The sequence below is a fragment of the Nycticebus coucang genome, chromosome 4, assembly GCF_027406575.1.
Source record: "Nycticebus coucang isolate mNycCou1 chromosome 4, mNycCou1.pri, whole genome shotgun sequence".
Taxonomy (NCBI): domain Eukaryota; kingdom Metazoa; phylum Chordata; class Mammalia; order Primates; family Lorisidae; genus Nycticebus; species Nycticebus coucang.
Window position 1 is genome coordinate 43,140,973 of NC_069783.1, and position 10,516 is coordinate 43,151,488.

At 44.1% G+C, this 10,516-nt stretch overlaps 1 protein-coding gene across 1 annotated transcript in view; it reads left to right on the top strand.

Moving 5' to 3' along the window:
* CAMKMT (calmodulin-lysine N-methyltransferase) overlaps positions 1-10,516 on the top strand; it is a 389,728-nt gene that overhangs the window by 374,149 nt on the left and 5,063 nt on the right. The window contains exon 10 of the mRNA XM_053588971.1: positions 9,381-9,512. Within this exon, the coding sequence (XP_053444946.1) occupies positions 9,381-9,512 (132 nt within the window). The remainder of the gene's footprint in view (positions 1-9,380; positions 9,513-10,516) is intronic.

Here is a 10,516-nt window from a genome sequence, read left to right on the forward strand (position 1 = left end):
GCAAACTAGAGAATTTTGGGCCTCTTCATCCATTTGTTCGTCTTGAGTGATTCTTGTGAGCATTTGCAAGACCATATTTTCAGGGAAGGCGCTAATATTCTTGGATGTGAGGGCCTCTATGAAAATGTATCATAAATAAATATGATGCTCACACTGTACAAATAGTACTTCACTCATCACCAATATCCCTTCAAACCCTATTTGTGGCAAATTCTCCATTTCGCAGCAGGTTGCATGATTACTTGGGATCTATGCAAACTGCTCAAGCTATGAACAGACTCAAATGCAGATTGGACTGGAATCTCTGGCAGCTCTTCTGTACCCTCTGATAAACCCTGAACATGCCCCCCACCTGTCTGAAGTGTGGCTCCACATAGCAGCCTTCCTGCTGACTGTAGATACTCAGCCCGAAGAAGGATAGGGCCTGAGAATAGGTGGCTTTTACTCACGCTGTGTGAGCAATGGGAAAACAAAACCAGAGGGGTTCACACTAAGCTGCAGCATTAAAAAAGGGAGTAGGGGCCTCTGTTAGGCCCCTGGGGGAATGACTGACACCCAAGGTTGCCAGGTATTCTAGCCTGAAGTGTAAAGGGCCCATTTTCAGAGGGGAAATCCCAGTTGTGCACGGCATGTGCAAAATGACCAAAATACCAAAATGACCACCCAGAGTCTGATCCCCCTCAGGAGGTCTGAGCAGGTGGGACTGTGCACCTAGGCCCGTAGATGGGTCATGCAGGCACCGCAGTGAACTGCAGCAGTTCCGCATCCTGTGCTGGGGCCCAGAATGTTCCCAAAGCTTGGGGATAACAAGAGGGAAAACTAGACTCTTCTTCCTTTTAGCTCTCAAGGACCCACCCCTGCTGAGTGTACCTGTGTGGAAATCATAGTCCAAGGCTAAGAGAACATTCAAGGGTTTACTCTGTTATAATTAAAACTAGTTTTAATGTTCTCTGAAGCTCAGACAACTGCTCCATGGTTTTGTGGTCCAGTGGCTGATGGTGCCACAAGAGATCCTAAAAGAAACAATATGGGGGGCGCTGTACTGGTGGATCCTGAGTTCTTGGTGATTCAGTGTAAACACAGCAAGTTCATAGGGTACTCAACAAAAACTGCACGTCAGCGAAGTTCAAGTTCATAGCATGGCTTCAGTTTCTGAAGGTAAAGTGCAGTGGTTGGAAACAGTCCAAAAATCTGCTTACAAAACTCAGGTCTGTTCTAACTACCTAGCTTCTCTGAACCTTAGTTTCCTCACCTGTAAAAAGGAAGAACTAATTCCTACCTTGGGGGCTGGTGTTAAATATTCACATATGTAAATTATTAGCACATGCCTGGTACATAGGGGCACTCCGTGAGAAGAGCTGGTTGTTTTCTATTGCTGTCGAAGCTTATGGAGGTTAATACTCATGAGACACTTGCCCAAAGGGATGCTGGCCTGATGATGGGATGTCTGAATTCCAGGCCCAGTCTGACAATAACAGGGTCTGAAACTGTCTCCTGCCCATTTTCCCCAAGGAGGGAGAGTGAGGGAGCTCACCTATCTCTCATAGAGTTCTCTCAGCTCTAAAATCCTCAGTCCTCCTTGCAGACAGAAAGTATACTTGGGCCCTGGAGGCAGAAAGCTCAGGCTCAGATCTGGGCTCTGCAATCAACTGGATCCATGTCTGGGATCCTCAATTTCTCATCTGTAAAATGGAGAGTAAATAGGCCAATGCATTGTGATGTATATGATTGACCCCAAATCTCTCTTCAAAGTTAGCACTTGTTACCCAGAAGAGCTAGAGAGACTTTCTGACCGTGGGGAATTCAGACTGATGAGCAGGGACTCTTTCCAAGCATTTTGTTCTTGGAGAAATGCTGATGGGTGGGGAAGACACATTTTCTTGACCTGGACTTTGAGAATTTCTGCACATAACTAGCATGCTACCTGTGCCCTGCACACATGTGCCAAATACCTGTAGCAGGCCCTGCATTGGTCCCAGGACCATTATCTACCTGGATGAAGATGACGCTTTTTACTACAGTCCCCACTGAGTGGGGGGAGACAGTGCTACTACATCAGCAAGTGCAAGATAATTGCAACATGAAGGTTCAAGTGTCAAGCTGTGGAAAGAAATGCATTCTGCCATTTGGGGGAATGTGGTGGTGCTTGATTTCTAGCTGGAACAAATCAGTTGTTTGGGGTCAAAGGGTCCAGAAGCAAAGAAAGTAGATGGAGAAGGAGGGGTTTCCCTGGCTTTCAGTTTTTGTCAAGGAGTCATGATTGAAGGGAAATAGGATCCCAGCAAGAGCTTAGCCACCACGATGGGCTTCTTGCTTGGCCCAATGGCAATGTCACATCCCAGGGCTGAGCTTAGGTTCTTAGCCAAACAAGCACCCAGACCTTGAACGTCATTGCAGAAAGCTCCAAATTTCATCAAGGGATGTTTGTCACCACCTGAAATGGAAACTTTCCTCAACTTCCAGGTTCAGAGAAACTGTAAAGAAAGATAACTTCTGCCAGAATGCTATAAAGGATCCTAGCAAACTTAAAAGATGAAAAGAATAGAATAGATAGTAAAAAGGAATGAAACCAGCAAATGTTATTCCAAGAAGCATTGCCCCTCCCACTTTCCCTCTGCTGAGTGCCTGCTTGCTGATGATTGACAGTGTGACTTTTTGTCATCATGTTCCCTAAAGTCCGTGACAGCAGCAATGTCCAATATCAGAGGACCCAGATGTAATTTAAAACACAGCCACAGCAGCCTATAAGATGAACTTTGGCCCAGAAATGACAACCAAGAAATGGTATCTACTAATATTCCTCTGAAATATTCCTTTGAGTATAGAGAAGGGAGCCAAGCCCACCAGGCAGTGTGAGTTTCCTCAGGACCACGAAGAGATGGCTAGGGGTGCATGACCAACAGTCCTCAGCTTGTTATCACTGCTGATCAATCGTCAACAATTTGGAAAGATCACTGTGGAATTCACTAACCTTCTTCAGAAATTGGCCCTAACTCACCACCAAATTCCCAGAGTCAGGCCTTTATCCAAGCAGTGCTATAGAAGTAAATCATGGACTCCTGTTTTAAAAGAGCAGTTCATTTTACTGACAAACTTTCTCATCTTAAAAAAAAAATCTTATATTTCAGCTCTCTCCCTTCTGTGCAGACATTTTGTTTTTGCTTGTTCAGAGAAACTGCCTTATGTATGTGGGATTAGTATGGTGCTGAAGGACACTTGAGTTCTTGTCTACTTGCTGGCTCAGAGGCCCAGCAAATCTGTGCTCATTCTTGGTGGAAAGCTAGCTCACTTGGTTGCGGGAGTGTTCTTGACATAGGGGTTGCATGTAGCAATAGAGAGTCCCCAGTTGGTTTTAAGATGCTCTGAGCAGGGGTCCAGCCCTGAGAAGTGCTTTCCTGAAGTCTACCCAGGTGCCGATTCAGCATGTATAATACTGTGTGCTCAGCAGAGAAAACGAAGACATGAGGTAGGATCTCTGTCCCTGAGGAAGTTATAATCTGGTTGCGAAGATGTAACACATACGGACTGCAGGACAGCGTGGAATACAGCTCGGTGCTACTTTTGCTTTGTGCGTCTTCCTGATTGTTGAGCTGCTATCTGCTGGGCCTTGTGCTGGGGAACGTGGGGTGGGGTATAAACATGAATCCAGAGCCTGTGAGACTCACGCTTCAGCAGGACAGATGAACACATGCACTGCCAGGAATTACAGCGCAGGTCAGCGGGCCCTAGGAAGGAGGGCCTAGGAGGAAGCGGCAGTATTGCCACCTGAGCAAGGAAGGTCTCTCTAGTGGCAGTGGTGTCTGACTTAAGCCTAAAACTGCAAGAAGGACTCTCTAGGCTTTGGAGGAAGGGGACAGAAGGTAGTGTCCCTGGTAGGGGGGAACAGTGCTCATATGTGTGGAGCATGAAAACACATGGTGTGGTTTGGGTTCAACAAGACGTTTGCTCTGGCTGGTGTGTAAGAGCATCTGTGTGGTTTGAGGGTTGGGGTTGGAGAGGGCCAGGAGATGAGGTTAAAGACTTGTGGAAGGCCAGGGGCACTATGATGAAGAGAGTGGGCTTTATCACATCAGTCCTAGAGAGACACTGGAAGTTTTTGACCTGTGATGTGTTCGAGATATGGGTTGTAGAAAAATCACTCTGGCCATAGCATAGAGGCTGGATTGGAGTAAGAGCTTGAAATCAATAAGGCTTCTCTGAGGTCCAGCATGGACCAGCTTCCTACCTGGACTTGTCCATTTCAGAGCTAGTAAAGACCGGTAGTTGGGAAAAGGGAATTGAATGGGCATTCACTGAAAGATCCATTTAGCCTCTCAGATATAGACACTGCCCTAGGACCTAGGGTTGGGGGTGGGGCAGGGAGGAAGATATAACCCCGCCCTGATGAAGCTCTCACTCCAGCATGAAAAGCAGACAAGCAATCTCCCAATGTGTCAAGGGCACAGCAGAGGTGTGGGGACCCCAGAGGCAGGGAGTGAGGGTGGCTAACTGGGGGAAGAAGCTCGACGTGGAGGTCAAAGAGGCCAGCAGAGTCAGGGTGTCTAATCTAGGTGCTGAGGGGTGAGTAAGAGATCACCAGGCAAATGAAGAACTAGAGGCAAGAGAGGCATTCCACCCCCAAAATGTCTGCGTGCTCGAAGATACGGGGACATGCAAAACAATGTATCTCAGGCTGTGATTAGGTTGGTCTACTTAGAACTCCAGGTTAGGCTGAGAGAGTGGCAGAGAGGCTACAAAGGCCTGGGCCATGTCACAGAGGATTTGCCTGCCATCCCAGAAGGAGGGACCCATATCAGTTGTTTCCAAATCCTGGAAAATGGCAGAACGTTTTGGTCAGAAATTTTTAGCCAGCACCCTGTTGGTAAAACAGATAAAAGTGAAGCAGCTTTAGCTAAACTGGATGTGAGCCTAGTGCCCCCTCTGTTTCGGTCTCCCTTCTGTCCCTCCAGGCCACTCTTGAAGCAATTCAGAACACAGTGTGAGAACCACCTATAGCAGGTGACAGTGATGTGGAGGAGAGGGATGTGGCATTGAAAAATTTTAAAAGGCAGTGGCCTGATCCCCAGGTTTTCCAGCTTCATTTTGAAAGTGATGGATATGGAAGTGCTTGGTACCCATTAGGTGCTCAGGGTGTGTGTGTGTTGTGACGGATAGTGCTCTGGGCAGGGCAAGAGTTTGGAGTCAGGATATTGAGTTCCATTTTGGACAGAATGGATTAAAGGTGTCTTCAGAGTACCCACATGCAGAGATATGATGTGCGGGCCCTGGGCAATGGCGGCAGCTGTAGTTATAGCCTTGTAGTTAATGCTAAATAAGTGATAGTTGAAGCTGTGGAGTATGGTACAATTGCCTAGAATTAGACAGAAGCCAAGAAAAAGCAGGCAGAGCCGGGGAACCATTGGAAAGTAAAGGGTAGGTGGGAGAGGAGAAGGTGGGAAGGGGATGGAGAGAGACAGAAATGGTAGGAGAGGAAGCAGGTGAAGGCAGTGTCTCAGAAACCAGGAGAAGAAAAAGAAAGTAAACATAAGCTTAAACATGTAATTGGCATTTAATAGGTGGTTGCCTAGAATATTCCTTTTGAAATAAATCTGAAGCATACTTATTTTTTCTAGAAGTGCACACCCTCTAATATATGAGTATAGATTGGTCTGGCAAAATAACAACAACTGAGCTCACAAGGTAAACAGTAGCATTGTTGTTGAATGAACTTGTCTCTTCTCTCCAGGGATAAATGAATTCTCTCAAATTTCTGCTCGTCAGTCAAAATTTTACATTCAATTGAGTGTTCATTCTGAGTTTAAAATGATTCTGTGCGGTGGCACCTATGGCTCAAGGAGTAGGGCACGGGCCCAATATACCAGAGGTGGTAGGTTCAAACCCAGCTCCGGCCAAAAACTGCAACAACAACAAAAAAATTCTGTGACTGAATGCTTAGAAAGTTGTACTTCGGGCTCAGCGCCTGTGGCTCAAGTGGCTAAGGCGCCAGCCACATACACCTGAGCTGGCGGGTTCGAATCCAGCCCGGGCCCGCCAAACAACAATGACGGCTGGAACCAAAAAATAGCTGGGCGTTGTGGTGGATGCCTGTAGTCCCAGCTACTTGGGAGGCGGAGACAGGAGACTCGCTTGAGCCCAAGAGTTTGAGGTTGCTGTGAGCTATGATGCCACGGCACTCTACCCAGGGCAATAACTTGAGGCTCTGTCTCAAAAAAAAAAAAGAAAAAGAAAAAGAAAGTTGTACTTTGGTCAATTGAAAATAATTTCTCTAAACTGATGGGCTAATTTGAAATCTATATTCTTTTTCTTGTTTTGATTTTTGTAGCCTAATTGTAAGACATATTCCTCTGGTCTGGACTGCTTCACAGATGATGGGTTCTCTCCCCTTGGGATACCAGGTGCTTCTAAAACCATTCATTCTGGGAGAGGTGGATGTGGCATTCAGGAGTGGACAGTAGACAGTTACTGAATGAGGTGGATGATGTACTGTCTTCCCTCCTAAACATTAACCCACGCCTCTAAGGTATCTGTATTCAATGAACTGAAAAAGAAAATAAAACTTGTAACCGAGTACTTAGAGATTAAAGCTGCCACTTGCTCACTCTCTTTCTTGTGGGTACAGGGTTGTGTGCAGAACGCTCCCCTCTGAAACTCCATCACAGCAGCTGACTCCGTAAAAGCTTCTTGTACAAAATCTTCTCAAAAGAATAAGCAATGGAACCTGACCTTCAGATTCCCAAAGACTCGCATTTTTTAAATTACTCAACATCTGGGTTTAGTTTATTCTCCCAACAAATATTGACTGAGTGCTTACTATATGCTAGGCTCTGAGAAAATGTGGTGAATAAAACATTAGAAGATCCCGTTGTCATGGAGCCATCATTCCAGCCAGAGGAAGGGGCAATAACAAACAAGATACAATGCGTGGCAGTGGTGATAAGTGCTAAGGACAAAAATAAGGCCGCATGGGGGCTGTGAGCAATAGGAGAGGGCCTACTGTTTTAGACAGAGGGGTTAAGGAAGGGCAGGTAAACTGAGGCCTAAGGGAGGAAAGAGATGTGTGGGCTGAGAGCACTGCCACATACTTGGTTGCAGTCCCTGGCAGCTCACTCCCAGCAGCGAATAGGTGGCATGTGGAAATCACGTGCTTTGTGTACGCAAGTGTCAGCCCATCCAAGAAACCTCTAGACCTGAAACATTACGGGACACAGCAGATGGCTTGAAGACCAACTTTTCATGTGTAACTGTTAAGATAGTTTTTGTAGATGACTTTAAAATATAACAACCTGCATTATTCAAAAACCCAGAAATGGCAAACCAGCTCTTAGAAATGACTAAAATGACCTACTAGCGTTCCCTTTTTTTCTAATGGAGACTTTTGCTCTCCCACTGAGACCCTGTATTGTATCTAGTTTCACATAAAAATGAATTTTTGCTGCTAAGTTTGAAAACCACCTGAAAATAGCAATTAATATTGAAAAAGCTGACAGAACCTTAAGTGTAGGGGCATGATTGGTGCTGCTATAATTATGTGCCTGAGTGTGTACACGTCTGTGTAAACACAGTATGAAAACACACTTGATGTCCAGGACAGTTTATCGGTGTGTTTTCCTTCCAGGTAAGTGAGGGAGGGAAGGGAGAGGGGTAGCGAATGAATGGCATTTAAATAGCACTGTTAGTTGGTGAGAATGTTTTAATCTTACATCTGTATAACCTTGTTTTTCCAATTTTGTTCACATCCATCCCCTCATTTGATTCTCACAACTTGCTGGGGGAGAAGAAAGGTGGGGCAAGCTTTGTTTTTCCCATTTGATGGATGAGAAAACTCAATGGGTCTGCTAGAATGGCTCACAGTTCTCATCTATAAAATGAGGCTGGACTACGTCATCTCCAAGGTCCCTTCTAGCTCAACAGGTTCTGTGACTGTTTTATTTCTGATTGTCCCTAAGTGCCACAGCTGTTTCGTGATGGAGATTCCCTTTAAGTGCAGAATCTCTTCTATCATATGGCTCCTGCTTACACTTCACATCCTCCAGTGCATATTGGATCATCTGTAAAATGCAACACACGAGGTTGTTGAGAGGATCATTGAGGGGATGAAAGGGAGGGTTTGTGAAGTATCCAGCACAGTGGCAACTACCATTATTATTGTCATCACTGTTACTAATGAGGAGACAATGTAGTGGCAGTGGTGGAAGTATCTTCTCATTAGGGAAAGAGCATCAGTGTTGGAGCTTCTAACACTTCCTGGGAGAGCTGTTGATAGCTACGCATAGGGTGGTCCGGAGACTGAAGCAGATGATATGCCCAGCCCCGGGTCTGATGACCATATGCTCAAGAAGTGGATGGTAGGTATCTTTCATAAGGAACTGGGGTATATTTTCCTGATTCTCTCAAAAGCTGAAGTGGTTTCACCTCATATTTCACAGAGGTGAAGTATAACCACGAAATTAACAGAAGCATACAGCCAAGTTTAGAAAAAAATAGAAAGAAAAAGAGATTCTGAAGTGTGGTCACTCTGTACACATCTGGGAGAGGGAGGAAAGATATGCATGCACCCAGTAGTTAGCCAATTGTTGTGAGGTTTGATGTCAGAGAGTCTCTGAAATTTAGGATTTTATTAAAGTCCTCCCATTCTCCCCAACGCCACAATCTCATACGACTGTGGAATACTTAGAAAAGCCTGTTTACCCTCGTTATACCACTTTCTTTGCAAAGCAATCATTTGAGTCCTGTGAGGAGCAGCTTTGCCATAGCGATGACCCTGATGAGGGATTCAGTGAAGTTGGAAACCAAAGATCCTGGAGCCTTGTCTCTGATGGCAGGTCACAGGCAACGGCTGGTGTAGGACTGAAACGTGAAAACTCTCCAATGGGAATTGTGATGATTTGTCTCTACAAAGGATTTCTTGGTACTGAATTTTCAGGGCACAACAAAGTAACATATATAAGCATTTGTGAGCTTATATATGCTCACCTGCTCTGGAGCTGTGTTGGGGGTATGTTGGAAGGTGCTAACAGGTCACAAAGTGAGTGGAAGTACCCTAGACTAGTTACTCAAAACCTAGTAGATAGTTTAAGCTATTGGACCCAGATGGTGGGTGTTATTCAGAACACCAACTTTTAACCATATTTTATTAAATGCATTATTTGAAAGGATAAAACAAAGCAACTAGACCTTTGAATGTGAATTTTGTTTTTCTTATTTGATGTATATCTATCCTGGAAATTATTCTTACTGTGACTACCCATCCTGTGTGGATGTCTCAAGAACAACTGAGTTTTTCTGTCTGAGAGCAGTACGTTAAATGCTTTGACCAATGTCTGTTATATTTGGTTGCCTTCCAATTTTAAAATGTGTGAATTTTCTTTTTAATGTTCTAGGGGAAAGCAATGGTATTTGCCCCACGCCGAGGGAATACTTTAAACCAGTTTTGCAATCTAGCTGAAAAAGCTGGTTTCTCTATCCAAAGACATGAAAATTATGATGAACACATTTCAAACTTCCACTCCAAGGTTAGTTTTCTGCTTGTGTTAGATAACACTTTAATCCGCATTGCATTTTGAAGAGATCATGGTCTTTTTGGCAGGTAACCTAAATATTTGATTAAAGTACTCCTTGGGTGTGTTGCTTCCGAACAGCAATTTGTATCTGATTATTTTGTGTGGTAAAGCCATCTTTTATCTTTGCATGTCTAGAAGGATTTTACAGAAACCATTCTTGTTTACTCCTTTCTCTGAAACAAACTAATCTTTTCATTCATAATAGACTAATTTGTAGGATGCAAGGGGAGGTGGCATAGAATGAATGATAAACATGCGTTTATATTTTAATGAAAAACCTTCAGCTTTTAAGTAGGTTAAATGGTTAGCCGCACTGAAATAAATAGAAGGTGAAGTCTAACTGTATCATGTTGGACTGTAAATCTTTATCTCTGCTTGTTTTATGGCTGGGTCAGTTGGCAGTTTGAGGCTGTTAAATCTCATACAGAATTTCACAGTTGTGGGGTTATATGTCAGATCGAGGCACTACAAGATTTAGGTCAAAAGCACTTATCTGAGAGTGATTTCTAAGCCTGCTTACATAAAGCAATGTTATCAGCCTTTTATTATTTATAGGTATAGAGCAATATAGGACACTGAGAGGCAAGTGTTTCACCAAAAACTTTTTAGGATCCTCACATTGGCTAATATATGTCACAGTGACTAGTATAACATGCATTACTTCTGTAATTTTGTGCCTTACAGAAAACTCCATTCACTGAGGCAGTATGACCTTGGCAAGGGACTTTAACTTGTCAGGATTTCACAAGTTGTGACTGCAGAAAAGTAAAGGCCTGAGCTCAATTTTCTCTTGGGACAATGTGAACTGCATTCTTCATTACCCAGAACTATGAAATACTGAAGCAGTGTGTAAGCTTTTGAAAAATTATATGCAAAATGGATCGGATCTTTCAAGCAAGAGAAAGGAAATTCTCACTTTCTTGAAATGGGTTTATTTCTTTGTGTATTCAAGGCTG